General features: G+C 54.5%; 4 protein-coding genes across 14 annotated transcripts; 1 reads left to right on the top strand and 3 right to left on the bottom strand.

The window, feature by feature from the left end:
- Window positions 1-240: 240 nt before the first annotated feature.
- On the bottom strand, window positions 241-2,992 carry LY6G6C (lymphocyte antigen 6 family member G6C). The gene is made up of 3 exons (XM_082346593.1): window positions 2,859-2,992; window positions 1,369-1,479; window positions 241-915 (listed from the first exon to the last, which is right to left on the bottom strand). Exons 1-3 carry the CDS (start codon window positions 2,908-2,910, stop codon window positions 701-703), a joined length of 378 nt encoding a protein of 125 aa, XP_082202719.1. The 5' UTR covers window positions 2,911-2,992; the 3' UTR covers window positions 241-700.
- On the top strand, window positions 1,602-7,562 carry MPIG6B (megakaryocyte and platelet inhibitory receptor G6b). Of its 9 annotated transcripts, none has more exons than XM_082346559.1 (7): window positions 1,602-1,765; window positions 2,027-2,528; window positions 3,896-4,328; window positions 4,564-5,161; window positions 5,522-5,562; window positions 5,692-5,771; window positions 5,901-7,562. In XM_082346559.1, the coding sequence occupies exons 3-7, from the start codon at window positions 4,130-4,132 to the stop codon at window positions 6,105-6,107; spliced, it is 1,125 nt and encodes a 374-aa protein (XP_082202685.1). In that variant the 5' UTR covers window positions 1,602-1,765; window positions 2,027-2,528; window positions 3,896-4,129; the 3' UTR covers window positions 6,108-7,562. The 9 variants fall into 9 exon arrangements, with proteins under 9 accessions (XP_082202685.1, XP_082202684.1, XP_082202683.1 ...); XM_082346558.1 differs by having other exon boundaries at window positions 3,873-4,328; XM_082346557.1 differs by having other exon boundaries at window positions 3,849-4,328.
- Window positions 7,563-7,896: 334 nt separating this feature from the next.
- DDAH2 (DDAH family member 2, ADMA-independent) lies at window positions 7,897-11,226 on the bottom strand. Of its 3 annotated transcripts, none has more exons than XM_082346579.1 (7): window positions 10,995-11,226; window positions 9,789-10,152; window positions 9,574-9,673; window positions 9,375-9,448; window positions 9,091-9,210; window positions 8,460-8,553; window positions 7,897-8,214 (listed from the first exon to the last, which is right to left on the bottom strand). In XM_082346579.1, the coding sequence occupies exons 2-7, from the start codon at window positions 10,083-10,085 to the stop codon at window positions 8,072-8,074; spliced, it is 828 nt and encodes a 275-aa protein (XP_082202705.1). In that variant the 5' UTR covers window positions 10,086-10,152; window positions 10,995-11,226; the 3' UTR covers window positions 7,897-8,071. The 3 variants fall into 3 exon arrangements, with proteins under 3 accessions (XP_082202705.1, XP_082202703.1, XP_082202704.1); XM_082346577.1 differs by having other exon boundaries at window positions 8,404-8,553; window positions 10,995-11,222; XM_082346578.1 differs by lacking the exon at window positions 10,995-11,226 and adding an exon at window positions 10,290-10,459 and having other exon boundaries at window positions 8,404-8,553.
- A 663-nt stretch (window positions 11,227-11,889) lies between these two features.
- CLIC1 (chloride intracellular channel 1) lies at window positions 11,890-16,920 on the bottom strand. Its single transcript, XM_082346581.1, has 6 exons — window positions 16,675-16,920; window positions 14,468-14,577; window positions 14,149-14,274; window positions 13,895-14,001; window positions 13,251-13,432; window positions 11,890-12,286 (listed from the first exon to the last, which is right to left on the bottom strand). Exons 1-6 carry the CDS (start codon window positions 16,711-16,713, stop codon window positions 12,125-12,127), a joined length of 726 nt encoding a protein of 241 aa, XP_082202707.1. The 5' UTR covers window positions 16,714-16,920; the 3' UTR covers window positions 11,890-12,124.
- Window positions 16,921-20,012: the final 3,092 nt, after the last annotated feature.

The raw sequence follows: 20,012 nt of genomic DNA, 5'->3' as shown, positions 1-20,012 counted from the left end.
TGGCAGTACATCAGAGGTGTGGCCTAAATTTAAGATAAATATTGCTTCTCCAAACACTGGGCCCTGTACGCCAGCCCCCAGATACTGGAAGAGAGGATGGAAGCCTGCAAAACCTGTTTCTCCATCTGCCCCAGCCCAGCCTCTGAGAGAAACTCCCTGAAGGGTTCTTGGGTGAGTGTGAGGGCTGAGAGTGTTATTTCCTGGGAGGGCGCCTCTGACAATAGATCTTCTGATGCACAATTGATCATATACAGACATTTATTACTCAAAATGGAAAGGGGTGAGCATGGGGATGAGGTACGCATGGGAGCCAGGGTTTGGAGAATCAGCTCATAGAGTGAGGTCATCAGGTCCTTCCTGGGAGCCTTCACTGGGGACAGGACAGAAACCCCATTTCAGGCCCAGATTCCAATCCCTCCTCACATAGGGCACAGGGTAGTTCAGGAGGCAAAGTGGGGGGCCCTTCTAGGAGACAATGGAGGATCTGGAGTGGTGTCGAGGGAAATGGAAAGAGACTCCAGAGAAGCAGAGTGGAGGGTGTGGGATGGAAGGATGGATCGGGAAACCACGGTCTAATTAAAGAAATATGAAGGGTCTGGAGAAATGCTTTTCTGAGCAAAAGGAAGCAGAGGATACGAAGACACAAGAAGAGAGGCTCAGGCTAAGGCAGGTGGGAGGAGGGGCAGCCATGGAGTGAGTCTCAGTGCAACAGCCAGAGGCCAAGGCCAGCCAAGGAGGTGAGGAGGACAAGGGCCAGGGCCGGGGTGGGCCGAGGGGCTGGGTTATTGCAGTTGTCCTTGTTGCAGCAGGTGGTGTTATAGGTCAGGCCTAGCTTGTGGTTGGTTTGGTTGAAGGCCTCCCGACAGGGCTCTTCTGGTGTGCCACATCGGAGGTTGGAGAAAACCCACATCTTCCCTGGGGTTAGGAGGGGGCAGTGGGGACAGTTCAGATGGGCACCTGGCATGCCTGTGTCCACCTCCCCACCCCATGCACCCCACCCAGGCTTCCTTCCTTCCCAACTCTGCCCCTGGCCCTGCCCTTCTGTATCTCTTCTCAGTCTAACCTTTCTCCTGCACTTCCTTACCCTGCCCCTCACCCCAGTCCTGGTCCTATCACTTGCTGCCCATGAGGCTTTGGACCTGTTACTGTCTCTTTTTGAGGCTGTTTTCTCAGTATAATAATAGCACCCACATCATAGGGTTGTCATGAGCATTAATTGAAACAATCCTTGTAAAGACATAGGATGGTGCCTGGCACATAATAATCCTTGGCCAAATATTATCATTGCTGTAATTCTCTGTTCCACCTCATCCCCAGCCATAGAGTCTCCCACTGGCCCCCTCTCCCCACTGAAGAAAGGAATGTTACCGAGGTACACATTTGTTGTCAGGCATTGCTGTCCTGGTTCCAGGTGGCAGGACTGCCGGTCCACACAGCCCAGCAAAGGGACCTTGTAGCAGGAGTGACAGCGAATGTCAGCTGGGAAGACACAAGTCGGGCTGAAGTGATGGAGTGTCTGACTCACCTGGGGATGAGCCCAGCTGGTGGGCAGGGTGGAGAAGAGCCAATCAAGTAGGTATTCTGACCTGTTTGGTCTGGTAGGGAAAGAGAGGGTGAGTGACGCAGAAAAAACGCAAGTGGGTGAGGGTGGAGTTGTTGCTCTGTGAATGGCCCACACCCTAAACATCTTCCTTCATTCCACCCCATCTGGAGATGAGTCAAGAGGGGCAGAGTTACCAACAATGGGGCTGGGGACAGATGAAATGTGAGAATACCACGGGGAAGGAATGGAGGTGGCGAGGGAGGAGATGAAGGAATTCAGAAGAGGTCACAGATGGAGTCTTGAAATAGGAAGAAATATTAAAAGTAAAAATCATGGTGGTTACAACACTTGCAGAAATGGCTTGGAACTTGAGGCCGGCAAGAAAGCCACCTGGGGCCAGATTAGCAATGTATTCTTCACCTCCTGGGGCCGCCAAGAGCATGGGAAGAGAAACCAGACTTGAACTGAATCCTCCCACCCCAGTAGCTCTCTGACAGAAAGGAAAAGTATCTGGGAGACAGATCATCAGAATCCATCCGAGCACTTTACCAAAATGGAGAGGATGGGTGCAGAAAGGCAGAAGGTGGCACCCCGAAAGTTTCTGCTGCATCCGATTCAAGGTTTGAGGGACGGAAGGGTTCAGTCCGTGGGTGGAGGAGCCTGGTGACTGCACCTCAGTGAAACCCACCTCACCCTGGGGGTGAGCAACCTTGGCATTCCCTCCCTAGAAGGCCGGGAAATCTCCCTGGTTCCCTGGGAGGTTCTGAGAGGTCACTGGAGCCTTCCAGAAAGCTTGTGTTCCTGGAGGTATGCACCTCAGGGAGGAGCAGGGGGGGATCTAGGAGAGGCCACTGCTCGAGGGACTGAGCACAAAGTCCCTGATGGAGTAGATGGGAGGATGGGTCACAAAAGAAGCCGCAGGCTGGATGCCTAGATTTCCGGGAGGACACCCTGGCTGAGTGCAGGTGGTGAGAGGAGAAAGCAGGTAAGCTGGATCCTGGAGAGTTCTGTATCAGAGTGGGGCTGGCAGTGGAGCTGGATATCAGAGTTTCCAAGGAGTGGGGACCAGGGGACCTGGAACCCTGGGCAGGTTAGAAGAGTGCGTCTTGGAGGTGGGGAAGAGTCTGAAGATGGAGACACGGGTCCTTGAGAAATAGAGCAAGGACCCTGTCGCAGCGGGGCACAGGAGAGCTGAGCCAGTTGGGTCTGGGGGCGCTTGGGATCTTGAGTAGTGGGTAGTGTAGGGCAGTGCCTGGGGCAGGGTGTAAAAGTCCTGACCAGGTGAACCAGGTCCTTGGGGCCCCCAGGTGCTCACCTGAGACCCAGCAGAGCAGAGAAGACAAGGTGAGCAGCAGAAGGCCTTTCATGGTGAGGATCCTGAGAATGGTAGCAACAGCAGCAGCCGACAGAGTAGAATTTCAGGGCTCCTGCTCTGGGATTTGAGTGGCCTTTTTGGAATTTATAACCACACCAGTCCCGCCCTCCCTGGCCTCTGGTGGCCCCTCCTTCCCCATTTAGGGAGGGGCTAAGCAGGACCCAGTGGGGCAGTAGGGATGGGGATGGGAGAGAGAGGTGGGGAGGGGGAGGGTAGGTGCACTAGTGGCCAACTCCATTTTGGTTCTTGGTTTCAGTCCAAGACACACCCTCCTGGCCCCCAGGAGTAACATCCCTGTCTGCCCAGTCCTCTGAAGAAGTATCACCAAAGGCCCCTGTGATGTTACAGTGGCTGTGGTGGTAGCAGTGTCTGCTGGTTCCTGGGAAATGGACAATGGGGTGTGGCCCAAGCTGACTGCAAAATTTTGGTCCCTGGGGGGCATTGGTAGGGGTATGTGGGCAGAAATTGAGCACCAAATTAATCTCAGTTCAGCCTCCACTTAGTTTTCCCAACCCCTCCTCAGCCACAGGATGGAGGGGTAGGATTTGTGATGTCACCAAGAGCTTCTGTGATGTCAAAGCAGCAGAGGCATGGGCTGGAGCTGCCTGTTAGGGAGGGGCTGCCTCAGGCCCCCTGAAGGTTCTCAGAACCTCATCCTGGCTCCACCTGGGCTTGGCCTGGCCTTGGTTGCTCCGGTGCAGTGAGGGCAGATGAAGTACTGGGTGTGGGGCTGTGCACCTACTCCAAAGCGCCTCCCTAATCAAAACCTGCCAACTTGGGCGGGCCACCTTGGGCCGGGAGGGATGGAGTGGGCACAGAGGGGTGAGGTAGCAGCTAAAATAAGAATAGAAATAGTAATAATGGCAAGCATATAGTGCTCCTATGTCTCTGCCATTGTTCTAGGCATTTACCGTGTATTACTTTATTTAGTTCTCACAATACTCTGCGAGGTAGGTGCTTTTATTCCCATTTTACAGATGAGCAAGCAGGCCCAGAGAAGTTAAGCGACTTGCGCACATCACGCAGCTAGTAGGTGGTGAAGTCGAGATTTGAATTCAGACAGCCAAGATCCAGAAATTGTGCTGCTCCCGGCAACTGCTACGCTTCAAGAGTTAAAGTCTGCGAAAGTGCTTGTGTAAAGGGCCCCAGCATGAATTCTAAGTGAGCATTGGTTGAGGGCTGTGAACCTGCCTGCAAGGATTCCCAGAGGGATGTGGGCAGCTGGTGGCCCCTCCCCCACCCCTTATCGGAGCCCCCAGACCTGCGGTCTCCCCCCTCCACCCCCCTCTGATTTCCCTCCGGTCTCCTTCGCTGATTCACTGGCCTCCTCTTCCCACCACATCGCAGCCATGGCCTTGGTTCTGCAGCTGCTGCCGCTGCTGCTGTGGAGGGCCCAGGGGAACCCCGGGGGTAAGCCATCCCAGGAAAGTCCCCAGGAAAGTCGGAATGGGCAAGGAAAGACTGAGGCAGGAGGAGGAGGCGACCCGGTGGAGGGGGGGGGGGGATGAGATGTGTATGGGAAGATCCAGGATGGCGGGAGGGTAGAGGAGAGGGAAAAGACGTAAGAGGGAGGGTCGTCTTGCTCTGTGGACTTGCCTTGACCACCGTCCCCCGCAACCCCACCCCCACCCCCCGCCTCCCCTAGCTTCACTGGACGGCCACCCCGGGGACCGGGTGAATCTCTCCTGCGTAGGGGTCTCGCAACCCACCCGCTGGGTCTGGGCACCTAGATTCCCGGCCTGCAAAGGCCTGTCCAAAGGACGCCGCGCGATCTTGTTGGCCTCACCGAGCGGGACCCCCACCGTGTCTCCCGTCCAGCCCTTTGCTGGCCGCCTACGTGCCCTGGACCTTGATATCCGGCGGCTGGAGCTGCTCCTGAGCGCGGGGGACTCGGGCACCTTTATCTGCAAGGGCCGCCAAGAGAACGAGAGCCGTACGGAGCTTCACGTGCTGGGGGACCGGGCCTACTGCAGAGCTCCGGGGCCTGCCCACGGTAGGTCTAGGCCTTCACACAAAGGGGACCTAACTCAGGCACACGCCCCCGTCAGGGAGGGAAGCCTGGTCTGGGGGTTCCTGAGTGGGAGAGCTAGCTCTCTGTCCCCGCACCCTGACCTCGGCATCCACCGCTACCCCGCTTCCAACGTTCCCGCAGGGTCCGTGTATCCCCAGATTCTAATCCCGCTGCTGGGCGCTGGGCTGGTGCTGGGACTCGGAGTATTGGGCTGGGCCTGTTGGCTGCGCAGGTGAGCTCTAGGGGCGGGGCCTGGTTTGAAAGGCTCTCGACCAGAGGCGGGAGGGGCAGGCCCAGAACTTTCGCGGGCCAAAGCTACATCGGGAGCCCTCGGATGTGGTTCGGAGACGAATGGGGGAGGTCGGAACTTGGGGGCGAGGCCATGGGCTGATGGGTGGAGCCCTAGCTAAGGAAGCCAAGCTAGAGGCTGAGCTGGCTCCAAGTGTGGGCGGAACTATCTGTGCGGGTGGAACCTAGGTTGTTTTGCTGGTCAGAGCCGGCCTGTTGCTGGGTTGTTGTTGGCGCGTCCTGGGGCCCAGAACAAGCGAGACAAGATTAGTGGTTCTCAAAGACTCTTATCCATCTCTTACAGGCCCTCGCCCCTTCACCCGCCTCGACCACCCCCCAGATTTGGTGAGACTAACTCCACCCCATTTGCCTTCCCCGCACATTCCCCACCCAGTTCCTGAGTCTGAGCCCTTGCTGGGAGCAGACAAGTTGGTCACCTTCTCTCAATCCTTCAGCTCTGTCCCCCCCACATAGTTCCACTCGTGAAAGCGGAGCCCCAGAGGCCAGGAGAGGAGGAAGAGCCCAAGATTGCAGGGGACCTGGACCAGGAGCCGGTAAAGGCTTGGGGGTGGGATGGGGGCTGGCCAGAATTCGTGAGTAAAGTGGACCAAGAAAGACAGAGGCTTGGATCCCCAAGGGAGTCAGACTTCTGAGACCCTCCTACCTTCCTCCCCACCTTTCAGAGCCTGCTCTACGCAGACCTGGATCATATGGCCCTCAGAAGATCCTGCCGACTGTCCCCAATGGTCCCTGCTGATTCCTCCACCACCTATGCGGTTGTAGTTCGAAAGGAAGCCCTTACTACCTCACAAGCTGGGGGCTCCCAGCTCTCCATAACACCCCTCCCCTTCTTGGCCCTTCACCTGGAAAAGGAAGGCACCATGGGATAGAAATGAGCACTAGACTGGGAGTCAGGAGACGGAGGATCCAGGCTATCTCTGCTGCTGATCTTGGTCCTTCCTTACCCCCATCTCTCACACAGCTTTCAGGTCTCCTTCACCACTGATGTCCTTTCTAAACCTGATCAAGCCCTGTCTCCTTATCTTAAGACATCAACAACTCCTAGATTTTTGCCCTATCTCTTCCCTTCTCTCCACAGTCAAGCTCTTTGAACCAAGGGCCTACACCTTTCTCTTCCATTTTTTTCTTCACTCCACTCCCACTGCTCACGTGCTCTCCATGAGATTGCCAGTGATGTCCTAATAACCACACCCACTAGACATTTATTAGCATTCATCTGGCTTGGCCTTTGATTGCTCTTATTTAAGCTCTGTTTTTCTTTAATGCTGTTGTCTTCCTTCTGGACTCCTCCTCCTTGCTCCCTACCCCTACAGTATTCTCCACCATTCCAGGTTTGTCTTTTTCTTTATCTGCCTTCTCCCTCTCCTGGGATGCTGTCATCCACAGCCAGTCCTCAGCCTTTTTCTCTGCAAGCAACATCCAGAACTCTCTCCAGTTCAGATCTCTGATATGAGATTTCCAAACTGTCCCTCAGACATCCCTGCCTGGCTGGCCCTAGGCATTCTGCACACAGCAGGTCCAAAACCCAACTCACTGTCATCTCCCAAGCCACTTACTTAATCCTTCCTCCTCTGCATTCTCTCTTGATCAAACCCATTGCCCAAGCCAGAAATGGAGAGTCATGTAGACCTCCTTCCTCTCACTCCCACGCGATAAACCAAGTCCTGTCTTTCAATTTTAATGTCACTGTCAAGTCCACACCCTTTTCACACTAGCACTGCCACCTGAATGTACTCTTTATTTCCTCCCTGGATTACCCATAGCCCCACCTCATCCTCCTGCCCTTGTTCTCCTCCCTGAAGCTAGAGATATTCTCCCCAAATGCTAACCTGCTCCTGACAGCCTATATTTCAGCAGTATTTCAGCTCTGGGCCCATGGGCCTCAGCTTTGGGTTCAAGGTGCTACAGTACTCTACTTACTCTCCAGGCTTATCTCTGTCACTCAGTGCCTAGAACAGGACAGCCTTAGAGGAATTCTCCCAGCCCCCAGATGTGCCTTTGCCCCGTGCAATTTCTTCTTCCTGGATTAACCTTTGCCTCCTCCCCACTATCTGCCTGGCTAATTCTTATTTATCCTCAGGACTCTGTTCAAGTGTAGCCTTTTCTGGGAAGCTATTTCTGACCCACTTTGCCCACCCCTGCATATACTCTGATGCCCTAGGGAGCCCCCTTATTTCTCTCATAGCAACAGCCTCCTGTGAATTGTTCCATTACAACCTGTATTTCAATTTATAAGAAATTTTCATGTACTGTGAGTCCCCTGATATCAGGAGACTGACCCTTTTTATATCACCGCTAAGCCTCAGTAAATGAGTGAAAATGAATATCCCTGGAAATGTCATTTCCTCCTATCAACTAGGGATGGGCTGTTGATCTCCCAGTCTCTGAATCATCTGACATTTAGATAAATTCAGTGAGTGATTCACCCATATTTTGTCTCTGCCCTGTACATGCTCCCCATTATAGAAATTCTGTCCTGTCCATCTTGTGCCCAAGCAGCTATGACAGGGCTGGACAATAAGTCAGTGAGCGCTGAATGAGGGTGTGATGAATGAAGGAGGCCTCCTTCCCAGCACTGACCCCAACCTCAGGTTTCAGCCCTGCCCTTGACCCTCTGCCCCAGTAAGACACCAGTCGCAGCCCAGTCGCAGCCCAGTCTAAAAGGTCAGTTCTATTTTATTAGTTCTTGGGGAGAGGACTCACCCAGTGACCTCTATCCTTTTTCTCACTCTATGCCCTCCCCCTACCTTGGGGCCATCTCCCCACTACTACTATTCACTGTCCTCTATCTAACCTTCCTTCCCCTTCTACTCCTATGCCACCCTGCCCCTGGTCAGCCAGGACCCCAAGGCCAGGCTTTCAGCTGTGGGGGCGTGTGCCGAGCACCAGGCAGAGGGAGCTGAGCCCAGCGCCTGCCTTCTCCAGTTCCGAGCAGGACACAGGTACCAGGGTGACGTCTGAGAGCTTCTGCAGTGCCTGCAGGGAGGACAGTGTGTGGGGAGAAGGGAGTAAGACCCCAAGGCCCACAGCCAGGGCCCCATTTCAGCCAGCTAGAGTGGCCCCACCCAGGCTTCTAGAAAAGGTACCCCTTCTTCCTCCCACTAGGGAGGCCTGAGCCCCATTTCTCTGGTTGGTGGTGGTGGTGGAGCTCCTGCCTTCTCTCACCTCCTGGCTGTTGGGCAGGTCCCCACCTCCACGGTGCAGGAGGAAAGGGGGCATACCAGGCAGCCCAGGACGCAGAAAGAGACAGTCAGCCGCTGCATCATCTGGGAGGGTCAGGGAGGCATAGGGGTGATCCGTCAACACTGCCATTGCCTGGGGGAGAGGAGAGAGGAAGCATGCAAGGCTCAGAGCCTCTCCACAACTGAGTCCGGCTGCCCTACCACCGCTAAGCGCTGGGGACAGAGTTACATTATTGTGGAATAATAATGACAGCAATCACATAGAACTTACTATGTGTCAGGCATTAAGCGCTTTAATTAACTTGTCTAATTTCCACCTCGGACTCACACGCAGTTCTTTCCATCTGCTACCCACTTCTCCCCTACTTCAGACCCCACGGGTCGGTCCTATCCATCCTTCAAGACACAGCTTGGGTGCCCTTTAGGGAGTTTCTTGAAACTCGGGAAAACGATGTTAATTGCCCCTGTTCCTCGGTGTTCCAGCTGTCTGTCCCGTTTATAGTAACTTCTTGTTTTCACACGTGTTTTCACATAGATGGACAGCTCCATGAGGGTAGGGGTTGGAGTTAATTCTCAGAGCCTCCCAACTCCCCGCCTCCCAGGCCCGGAGCCACGCCCACTTTGTTGGCCGCGCCCCAACCTGCCCCACCCCAGCCCCGCCCCTTCTCACCCTGACAGCTTTTTGGGCAGCCTCACTGCTACCCGCCACCACAGTGCGGGGTCCCCCCATGCCGCAGAGGCCACGCAGGTGGGAGGGGCTCGAGACCGGCACCGTGGAGACGGCAAAGTCCTAAGGGGACCAAGGGAAAGTATTCAGGGACGCGGGAAGGGTGACAGGATACCCTCAAACACAGGCTGCTCTCAGCCTCTTCCTCCTCAGCGCGGCCCGCCCCGGTCCCTCCGACCCCCATCCGCTCTCTGCTCCCCCCACCCAAGGCTGGTCCCGCTCCTCACCCGGAACGTGTCCGCCACGATCTCAGCTCCTCGGTGATTAGTCCACTTGGAGAGGCCTACGAAAAACTCCCGGCCTGAGCCCAGGGAGGCCGTCGAGGTATGAGGCGGGAGTGGGTTGGAAGCAAGGCCCGAGATGGCCCAGTCTCCCAAAGTCTGCTTCCCTGTGCCAAGCCCCAGGGTGCAAGCACCCCAGCCTCACCGGTGAAGAGAACATCAGTGCCATCCAGCGTCGCGTTCTCGTCCCCCATCTCCACAATTCGGAGTCCCAGGTCCTGGAGGGCTTTGCGGACGCCATCGACCTTAGGGCAGGAGAAGAGGGCGCGAAGCGGAGACATTCCCACCCCCATTCTTCCCTTAAGCCCCAGACGTCCAGATCCTCCCTTCCCCCTACCCCACCCGTGCCCAGGCGCTCACCTCCGGCCTGCGGGCGGGGCTCCAGGGCCGCGTGATTAGGGCCGTATCCCCTTGGATCACAGCGGTGTCACCAAGCAGCGGTCCCAGCGGCAGCGACTCTTCAGGAGGCAGTTCTAATAGCTGCAGCCCCAATCGCTGCCTCAGTTTACCCCCCAGCACCCCATGCTCCCTCTGAGCTTTGGCTAGGTCCAGAGCCGGGAGGCCAGCCCCCGCACCCTCTCCCGACGCCAGGCTCTCCGGGACCCCCCGGATCAGGGCATGGGAACAGCGGCCCAGCCCCTCCCCTGGCGTCCCCATCCCATCCACACAGACGCCCCCTCTGGCTGCGCTGATTTCTTAGTTGTCTCTTTTTTACTTCACCTGTCTGGGAGCAGAAACAGAACGGGGGTAGGCAGAGAGAGAGACATGCAGAGAAGGGCATAGGGGGATGGTTAAAAGCGCCCGGGTCTTCCTCCTGCTATCTCCGGGCGCCCCTCCCACTCCGCCCCACCCCCTCCAGACCTTCCTCTCCTGCTGACCCCACTCCACCCCGCATCCTCGCCGGTCTGCTGCTTTAGGGGGAGTCCGAGGAACGAGATCGGGATCCCTAGTCTCCAAAACACCTGTTGCCCCTGCTCGGGGGCTTCGAGAGGTCCCTGCCGGGCGCCCCTCTTGGCAGCCGCTAGGATGCGCTCACTCCCAAAAAATGCAGCGGCCCCGCCCCCTTAACCCTCTGCTGCTCGCTGCCTTAGGGACCCGAAGTGCGGCGAGGAACCCACAAGGGTTATGGGACAGGAGGAGACAGCTGGGGAGAGAGTCAGGACCTGGGTGATGAAAGTCCTGGGTGTCCGAACGAGAAAGGGAGAGAGGGACAAGGAGGGAGGAATTAGAGCCTAAGGAGTTAAACATCCTCTCCACCCTGGCCGGTCACTCCGTTCCTAGCGCGACCCAGTGTAAACCAGACTGAGTCCCGGAGGACTGGGAGAGGTCTAAAACGAAATCCGAGGGGCGGGGAAACGGGGGGGGGGCGTGGTTCTGGGGAGCAGGCACCGCTCCGGGCGCCAGGACCGGGTCCCCCAGTCTCCCGATCCATCTTCCCCAAAGTCCACCCCGACTCAGCTCCGCACCCAAATGTCGACCCTCTGCACTGTCCGGCGCAAGCACGGGCCCAGCACCCCCAAACTCCGGCCCACACACGGTCCGAGGAACACCTCCCACCAGACTCACCTCCTGCGGCCACCCCCACTCTTGCAGCTCTGTGTTCTTGGCTGGGGCCCCACCCCCCTGAGGACAGAGTTGGTGAAGAAGAGAGTCGTAGTCTTCCAGCCTCGGGGATTGCAGCTTTGGCTTTGAGGGGTCCCCGGGTAGGCGCGCTCAAGTACTACAGTGGGTCGGGGGCGCGACGGTCTGGCGGCTTCGGGGCATTGTCTAAGCGGGACGGGGCGGGGCTCCTCGATGTCACGCCCATTCCGCCCTGCTTTGCCGCGCCCGCTCCACCCCGACTGCGCCCCCCTTCTCGGAATTCGGCCCCGCCCCATGAGCTCTGCCCAGACCCACCCAGATCTGGTCGGCTCTGGCAGCTGGGCTGCAAGTGCGACATGGAGCACAAAACAGCGCTATGGTGGACCCGCTCTAAAAATGGCAGCCCGGTCACAAGCACCCCTCTTCTAAGTTCCTGGTTTCTGCCAGGAGTTCAAGGTCATTGACCCACTCTTCATTCCGTGTTACTCACACTCCAAGCCCCCTTTGTGTAAAAACACTAGATTTTCTTTTTTTTTTCCCTTTAAAATTATTTATTTATTTTTGGCTGCGTTGGGTCTTCATTGCTAGGCGCGGGCTTTCTCTAGTTGCGGAGCGGGGGCTGCTATTCCTCGCTGCGGTGCGCGGGCTTCTCATTGCGGTGGCTTCTTTTGTTGCGGGAGCACGGGCTCTAGGCGCGCGGGCTTCAGGAGTTTTTGCACCCGGGCTCACAGGCTCCAGAGCACAGGCTCAGTAGTTGTGGCACACAGGCTTAGTTGCTCCGCGGCATGTGGGATCTTCCCAGACCAAGGCTCGAACCCATGTCCCCTGCATTGCCAGGTGGATTCTTAACCACTGTGCCACCAGGGAAGTCCCAAAGCACTAGACTTTCATTCTGTACTTTATTACTGAAATACGTTGTCCTACCCACCCCATAGTAAAAATCTCACCCAGATCCCCCATCCTTTCTCCTCATCCCCCCAGCAAGCCCTGCACAGGTGCTCCAGGATTCTATGCCCACTGGCCATTTTGGAGTGTGTCCATTGGGTAACCATGTGGAAACCACCCAGGGCCTTTGTGGAGAAAATGGAGGGGGGCGAGGGAGCTCCAGGAAGGGCTTATTTGAGGGCCTTGGCCACTTGCTCATAGGCCAGCTCGATCTCCTCATCATCTGGACAGGTGGAGGCAAACTCTTCCCGAGCATAGGCATTGCGCAGGTACCGATGCACTCCCCGAAACACATCCGGAATGGAGAATCCTCGGTACTTCTTACATACCACCTAGGGGTGGGTAGAGGAGAACCAGTAGGTTAGCTTCAGGGAAGTCACATTGGCTGCCATGCTCTTGGTCTTTCCCTTATCCCAAGGCCTCATGATAAAATCCAGGCATTCGAGTAGGTCCACTATCTGGTTTCTCTTCCTATGATTCTTATCTCCCATATGAATCATCTTCAATCATCTTTCTTAACTCCTCACTATCTTGTAAGGCCTTCACCCTTCCTCTCCACTTACTGAAATCCTGGCCATTTATAACCAGCCGCTTTTCAGGCCACCCCAGTCCATGGTGCTAGTTTTCCCCTCTTGATTTTGAAATATAATTCACAAACCATAAAATTCTCCTCTTGAATTTCCACAGCAACTCTTTCTACTTTTCATTTGGCTTTTAATCATGTTATTATTAATCATGTGAATGTTTTATCTTCTCAGCTAGATTTCAGATCCTTTGAGGGCAAGGACCAATCACCACATATCTTGTCTTTCAGTGCCTAGTACAGAGATTTTTAGTACACAGTTCTGCAGCAGACTGACACTGGGCCCACGTTTCAGAAACTAAACCATAGCTTTGAACTATGACAAAAACATGGGAACCAGCAGTTTTCATCTTCCACAAGAGGAAGTGGAGACTGAAGCTATAGACTTAAAACTTTGATTTTAGGAAAAGCCTGCTCTCTGATCTGGGGATTTGGCAATGATAGAGACAGGAAGAGCATTCTTGAAAGTAATACTGGGATGTGTTACCCTAGGCCAGTCTGCTTGCACCCACACCTTGCATCGTGGAATGTAATTCTCTCAAGTAGTGGTCTTGCCAGCAAAGACAGCAGAGAAGGAATGGGGTGGTGTCTGCTATTAAAAACCACCCCAAGAAAGAAACCACCTTTGGAGTGATTGTCATGGGAAGCCTGCGTGGGAGCCCCTTAAAGAGCCATCCCAGCGACCACCCTCTCCTCCCACAATGACCACTCACCTGTACTATGTGGAGCTTTGGCAACAGGTTGCAGTCAGCCAGAGTGAGCTCATTGCCATCCAGAAACTTCCTCTGAGAGATGCCCTCATCCTCAGCGCTGGTCTCATCTACTTCATCTGGGAGGGGGGATGTCAAGTAATTGTCTAAAACTTTCAGGGCTTTCAGGAGTCCCTTCTCCAGGTCTGTGCAAGAGAAGGGAGTTGGTAAGAACATCAGAAGACTGACATAGTCCAAAAAGGCCCATGAGGGGGTGAACACTAATGGTGAGGCCAGTCCAAAATAATAATAGCTAACACTAATGTAATTCATTTTCTCTGTGCTATTCTAAGCAATTTACACACAAAAACTCATTTAATTCTCACATCAACCCATGAAGTAGGTATTGTTATCCTCATTTTATAGATCTGGAAATGGATTTACAGAGAAGCTAAATGAATTCCCCAAAGTCACACAGCTACTAGAATTTGTACTCAGGTCATCTGGATCTAGAGTCTCTCTCTCTCTCTCTTTTTTATTTTTTTAAATTGAAGTAAGATTTGCCAACATCTGCTCCATCTCCCCGGTATCTGAATGTCCAGGTGCCCCTAATCCCTGGATCTTTTCTATTCCTCCTAAGACCCAGGCCTCCAACCCACAAGACTCACTATCATTGAGAGCTGGGTTTGAATTCTTGATGTAGGCAGAGAATTTGGCAAATATGTCCAGCCCAGCTGTGTTGGATTCAGGGTTCAGGGCTGCCAGCTTGGGGTACCTGGAAGCCAATGGGACAAACAGGATAAGATATCTTCCGAGGAGGAACCTCAGCTCCCCTGCCCCAGCCCCACCACCATCTCTGTTTTTCATTTCTTCAACCTCTCTCTCCCAGCTCCCCTACTCCCCTTTCCAAGTTCCCCTATACCTGGGAGGGCACAGCACCGCCTCCAGAAATTCCTCAATCTTGTTGGTGTCTGTGTGCACTTCAGTGCCGTACAGCAGGAACGGGAGCTGCCCTCCTGGGCACAGCTTCTGTACCGTCTCAGTCCGCCTGGAGGAGAGACCAGGCATTAGGACAGGAAAAGGGGGTTAGGGAGACCCAGAAAGGAGAGATGGAGAGATGTGGGAAAGGGGCTCCGGATGGAGGGGAAAACAGTTCAGGATGGAAGGACTCAGGTAGGTGAGTGTGTAAGTGTGCATGTGTGTGTGCACAAGGGAGTTTAGAGGAACAGAAGGGCGCCTACCTCTTGGTGTCAACAGTGGTGACATTGAAGGTGACTCCCTTGAGCCAGAGCACCATGAACAGTCTCTGGGAGAAGGGGCAGTTCCCGATCTTGGCCCCATCACTGCCAGCCTGGAAAGCAACCCCCAGCCCAAGGTTAGGCCTGGTGCACCCCACTCATCCCCAGGCCATTCTCTGCATCTCCTACTCCCAGACCCAGCTGGTTTCTGCCTAGTCACGACACATACTCAGTCTCACTGCTAAAAGCACCCCTCCAGAACTGGGCTCTCCATCCTGGGGTCTGGGTCAAACCTAAGGTGGATCAGTGAGAATATCTTCTGCAAAGGTAGGCTTCTGGTTCCCCAGAGAGTTGAGGACAGATGGAGGTAGGCAGAGGGAATGGGCTTTGGAGAATTTGGAGGATTTGGACCCTAGAGAGGGAAGACTAATGGTGGTGTAGTTAGTTTTCTCTGTACTATTCTAAGCACTTTACATACAAAAACTCATTTAATTCTCACATCGACCCATGAAATAACACCTAGAGAGGGACTTTGGTGAGGCTAGAGTTGTGGGCTAGAGGCCTGGATTCCTGAATGGAGTAGAGCCTGAGAACAGGAGAGGTGGGGCAGGGTTTGGAAGCAGGAGTTCTGGTTCTCTATACCTCTACCCAAGCAACTGGGTGGAGAGTCAAGGGGCTCAGAGCCTCGCCCTAGAGATGTGGAGGGCCTTGCGGAGGGGGGCTGCCCTCTAATCGGCAAGTAGTGACCTCATCCCCCAAAGGACACCTCCCCGTTAGCTGAGGGTGATTCATCTCACTGTGTCTCCGGTCTCAGCAGCTTCCTTCCTGGCAAGCAGTGGGGGCAGGGACCTGTGAGGCTGAGGCCTGGGCAGCAAAGGCCACCTCCCTCTTCCCTGGGCACGGCTGGGGTTTCCCAGGACAAGTCCCCTGGCTCCAGATAATCTTCCTCACACAGGACCCAGGGCTGGAATCTCTGTAGCGCAGTCTCACCCAGGAGTAAAAATAAAAATAGCCCCTGAGGCAAGTGTGAGAGTGAGGTGGGGACCACACCTAAGGGGGTCGACCCAGGCACGGCTGAGGGAGAGGGAATGGCTACCGGAGAAGCCCCAGCATAAAGGAGAGGGAGAAACGGGCTGGAACACACAAAGCCTAGATGAACAAAAGCGGGGAAGTGGAGAGAAAGGAGGCAGGAAAGTGAAGGGTGGGGAGAATGTGTGAACCGGGAGTTACCGACGGAGGGGGAGGTCGCTAAAGGGAGGGAGGGGCACAGAGAAGAGGTCCAGAGAGGGGAGAGAATGCAGTGCTAGTGGGGAAGGGAGCGGGTCAGAAACAGCAGCCTGCGGTTTCGATATGCAAATGCCTTGGGACCACCTCTCCTCATCCACACCCGAGGGGACAGTGCTGGGGCAACTCTTTTTCTTCTGTTTCTATAACCCCCAAACCCTAAACGCCCTAACCCAGCTCTCCTCCTCCTTCTGTTCTCTCTCCCCATCTACCCTCGTGGTAGCCACAGTTCAACTCTCATCTCCTCGCCACCATCCTTTCTCTCGCTTCTCCAAGTCCTCAGGACACTCGTTCTCGACCCCATCACCTCTCTGAGCCAGCTTCTGGAACTCCACTCCCACTCTCCTGTCTCCTTCCACCCCACCAACTCTTCCCATTTCACCTGGTCCCACTCCCAGGCCTCCGGACCACACCCTCTTCCTTGAAACCTCCCCCTCCCCGACACCACCCCCCCCATCCAAGTCTCCCCCACTATGCTCCTCACCCTCTGATCTTCTTGTAGGGCCGGATGTCTCCCTCTGTCCCACCCAAAGCCTGTAGGTTTCCTGCTGCCGCCTTCTCTCTCATTCCTCCTATCAGCTGTCCCCCCACACCCACTCCCGTCAAAATCTTCTCAGCTCCTGGGAACCCTCCCTTTTCTCTACTTTCCTGTCCTTCAGGCTGCTGGTAACTTGCACTTCTACAAACTTTTCAGGGTTGAGCCTAGATTTCTCATTACCCACGCACACATCAATTGTCTTCCCTTCCCAAACCCCGGCCACCACCACCCCAGGCCCCTGCCACACACGCCCTAAAGACTGCACGTGGGTTTGGGGGTGGGGATCAAAGAGGAAAGGGATTAGGAAGTTAAGGCTGGAGCTGGGGAAAAGTGAGAGTTGCCTTCCAGGAACTCAGAGGGGGGCCTAGGAGGGAGAAGGTGTTCTTACCTTCACGAACAATTCGACCTGCGGTTGTTCTTCGGCCATGGTTGCGACGGGGACCAGGAAGCGGCCGTCTCTGAGGGAACTGGGAGGGGGCGGGGCCAGGGAGAAGGCGGTCTCACAGAAAAGATTCTCTCCCCCAGACCTAGGACTACTCGCCCTGCAGCGCAGCAAGAGCCCGATCAGACCCGCTCACTCCAGACGCGGCCTCTCGACCAGTCCAGCGTACTCCACACCCAGCGGATCTAGCTCTACCCCCTCCCGGGCTGGATCTGGGAGCTGACTCACAGACCGCCCCGCCCTGAACCTGCGGAGGGGACAGGCGCGGGGGCGGAACTCGACGACCTAGGGAGTGGGCCCGGAAGGGTGAGCCTCAGGTCTCCCAGATGATGGGGAAGGGGGTGTTGGGGAGATGGAATCCTGGGAAACTTCTTTTGTCCCTGCCAGTCTCCTTGAACAAAGGACTTTTTTCTGCCTCAGTTTCCCTGCTTCATTAATCAGAGGACACTCCCACTCAACCCTCACACAAGAAATCTGACACCGACTGCTTGAGCACGTCCCTGAGGGCCCAGAAAGGGAATTATAGAAGGGAAAGGTGGTCCTTTATTACTTTCTCCAAGTTCCCTCGGGACTCCAGTCCAAATTCTGGGTTGCTAGGACTGTGGCCCAGGAGAGGGACTTGCAAGTGGAAGCTGGGGTTGGGGGAAGAGAGCGGTGAGAGGTAGGGTAGGGGTGGGGAAAGGAGATAACCAGGCCTTGTGCTGGGGAAACAGGAAGCTGAGCCAAGGGGCCTCATCACTGGCAGAGGTACTCTCCTGCTCCATAGCCCGGTCAGCTTTAATGCTTCTACTTCTGTCCCCCCGTCTGGGGCCCTTTCCTGTGCCCCTTGCCCTTTTATCACTGACGGGTTGCCTTGGAGATGGGGTGGAAGCATGGGGTTATTGTGGCCCCAGAGTAGAGCTGCACCGATGCTAGGGGCTGGTGGTAGCTGGTCCTATCATGGGGGAAAAAAGTGAAGATCAGACAGAATAGGGTGAGTGGAGTCCTTAGAAGGACTAAGGACTAAATAAAGAAGAAGGGAGGGGGCTTCCCTGGTGGCGCAGTGGTTAAGAATCTGCCTGCCAATGCAGGGGACACGGGTTCGAGGCCTGGTCCTGGAGGATCCTGAGCCCACGTGCCACAACTACTGAAGCCCACGTGCCACAACTACTGAAGCCCACGTGCCACAACTACTGAAGCCTGCGTGCCTAGAGCCCGTGCTACGCAACAAGAGAAGCCACTGCAATGAGAAGCCCGGGCACAGCAATGAAGACCCAATGCAGCCCAAAATAAATAAATAAATAAGTAGGGAGGACAGAGGAAGAAGAGTTCTTTCCCTCCCTCCCCAATAACCTTGATTTTGGAGGTTCTATCAAACACTTTATGATCTGCCGAAAAATAGCCCAAAAATATGTCCTCCAAACTGGACATATGCCAGCCTCCACATCTGAATCTCCTATCCAGCCATCCCTTTCTTCCTCACCACCCTCTGTCTAACAGGACACCTACAGTTTCAGAAAATCATGGTGGAATGCAAGGACATAGGAGCAAAACAGGGCTTGAAACTTAAAGAAAGAGAGAGAGTTGGGGGAGGAGGGGGTGGAGTGAAGAGAGGTGCTGGAACCAGCAGTTAGCGGTTTCCTCTCATGCTTCCTCTTCTGTGGGTTTTCTCCTCCATGGAGAAAGGCCTTTCTCTGTTCTCCTCAGAGAGGGGATATATTTGGTGTTTGCTCCCTTGAATTGTAACATCCGATAAGGATGTAGAATGATTCAACGAGTATGTGTTTGTTGGGGGGGAATCTCCTCCAGGGTGACCCTCAAAATCTGCACACATGACCCCTTCCATCTGAGGAAGGGAGGTCAAAGCAGTGCTACTTCCCAGGGTCCTTTTCTGCTCCAGCTGGTCCATGTCCACCAGAGAATCTGCCCCACAAAAATCTCCCTTCTGGGAGAAGATTCAGGCAAATGGGGCCAGCCCTGAGCTCAAACAGGTTTGGCAGCTTCTCCCCTGCCTCTCTTTCCCTACAGCTTTTATAGCTAGAGCTGCCTTGATCAATATTGACTTTGGCTAGCTGGCATGGCTACCCACAAAGTATTTCTCCTTAACTTCTCAGGTAACAACAGGTAACGCTGCCCTCTCCTGGTACCATCCATCAGTGCCGCATGGGTTTGAAGCCAGGGGCTATACCCCCAAATCCTGCATCAGAGAAGTTTCCCTCCCATCTCAATCTCCTTGCCCCTGCTTTTCTCCTATCTCAGTATCTCCCTTCTTCTTCCCCAGGCTTCTCTTTCCACTCCCTCCCCTTCCTCAGGTTGGTAAACCAGTCCCTAATCTCTTCCCACCCCAGATCGGAACGTGTGTCCCTCCCCAACACTTCTTAGAGCTGTCACCTGGCCTCCTCCAGGTTTCCATAGCCCCGTTGCTAAACAATTTGCCAGGGGTAACCATTAACCTAGCCCTTAACTCACTCTCCCACCTTTCTCACTAGAGGGGATTTTCCAATCATTGGTTAGCAGAGCCAGGTTACCATCTTTCCTAAGCTCTTGGGTGGGATCTCCACATCTCAGAGTACCCAGAACAAAGCTGGGGGTGAAGATGTATTTTAAGAGATGTTTTTAAAAGTATCTGATTGTTTATTTCTTTCTCCTTCACTATCTCCTTGCTTCTCCTCCCCTCAGACACACACACTCAAAAATTAGGCTCATGGAGTAGGGATTTAATTATGTTCCCTGTTTTGAGTCCACCACCTGGCCCAGAATGAATGAATGACACCCTTCTGTCCTTAGAGGTGTGTGTGTGTGTGTGTGTGTGTGTGTGTCTGTGTGTGTGCAGGGGTAGGGGCACGTTTCAGTAGGGGTGTAGGTGTTTTTTAGCAGGTCTGCTTCTCTCTGCCAGAACTTGGTGAAATTCGAATTCTTCCAACTTCTCTTGGGGCGCTGAAATTATTAATTAGGCCCTGTGGTGTCCCTATGGGAGTGATCATACTCTGCACCCAGGAAACAGGCAAAGGTGGGCTGAGATAGGAGTCTCGCTTCTTATTTCCGCTTATTTATTTAAAACACTCACGTAGCTCTTACTATGTTTGCCAGGCACTGTTCTAAGCTCATTATAAATATTAAGTTAGAATTGTTGGCATAGGTTGAATTACTGTTGCTTATCTCCACTCTCCAGAAAAAACAAAAACAAAAACAAAACAAAAAACCAAAAAAAACGCGCCTCTGTTCCTTTAAGGTCGGCCTCCTCTCCAGATTACCCAACGCCCCTAGACCCGTTCCGGGGTCTCGGAGTCTAGCTCTGCTAATGA

This window comes from Balaenoptera borealis (assembly GCF_965194805.1).
Source record: "Balaenoptera borealis genome assembly, chromosome: 12".
NCBI lineage: Eukaryota > Metazoa > Chordata > Mammalia > Artiodactyla > Balaenopteridae > Balaenoptera > Balaenoptera borealis.
The sequence above is the reverse complement of the archived record's forward strand: the minus strand, read 5'-3'. Positions and strand labels throughout refer to the sequence as shown.

What these genes read in the sequence shown, in the direction of transcription:
- LY6G6C (XM_082346593.1), bottom strand. Translation starts at nt 2,910, where the DNA reads ATGAAAGGCCTTCTGCTGCTCACCTTGTCTTCTCTGCTCTGCTGGGTC. An exon ending in TCTGCTCTGCTGGGTCTCAG is followed by an intron (nt 1,480 to 2,858) that starts GTGAGCACCTGG and finishes GTGTCTTCCCAG; the next exon opens with CTGACATTCGCTGTCACTCC. An exon ending in GACAACAAATGTGTACCTCG is followed by an intron (nt 916 to 1,368) that starts GTAACATTCCTT and finishes TCCTAACCCCAG; the next exon opens with GGAAGATGTGGGTTTTCTCC.
- MPIG6B (XM_082346559.1), top strand. Translation starts at nt 4,130, where the DNA reads ATGTGGGCAGCTGGTGGCCCCTCCCCCACCCCTTATCGGAGCCCCCAG. An exon ending in TGGGCCTGTTGGCTGCGCAG is followed by an intron (nt 5,162 to 5,521) that starts GTGAGCTCTAGG and finishes CATCTCTTACAG; the next exon opens with GCCCTCGCCCCTTCACCCGC. An exon ending in GGGACCTGGACCAGGAGCCG is followed by an intron (nt 5,772 to 5,900) that starts GTAAAGGCTTGG and finishes CCCACCTTTCAG; the next exon opens with AGCCTGCTCTACGCAGACCT.
- DDAH2 (XM_082346577.1), bottom strand. Translation starts at nt 10,085, where the DNA reads ATGGGGACGCCAGGGGAGGGGCTGGGCCGCTGTTCCCATGCCCTGATC. An exon ending in CACTGATGTTCTCTTCACCG is followed by an intron (nt 9,449 to 9,573) that starts GTGAGGCTGGGG and finishes CCCTGGGCTCAG; the next exon opens with GCCGGGAGTTTTTCGTAGGC. An exon ending in TCGTGGCGGACACGTTCCGG is followed by an intron (nt 9,211 to 9,374) that starts GTGAGGAGCGGG and finishes TGGTCCCCTTAG; the next exon opens with GACTTTGCCGTCTCCACGGT.
- CLIC1 (XM_082346581.1), bottom strand. Translation starts at nt 16,713, where the DNA reads ATGGCCGAAGAACAACCGCAGGTCGAATTGTTCGTGAAG. An exon ending in ACCACTGTTGACACCAAGAG is followed by an intron (nt 14,275 to 14,467) that starts GTAGGCGCCCTT and finishes TCTCTCCTCCAG; the next exon opens with GCGGACTGAGACGGTACAGA. An exon ending in CAAAGCTCCACATAGTACAG is followed by an intron (nt 12,287 to 13,250) that starts GTGAGTGGTCAT and finishes ACCCACCCCTAG; the next exon opens with GTGGTATGTAAGAAGTACCG.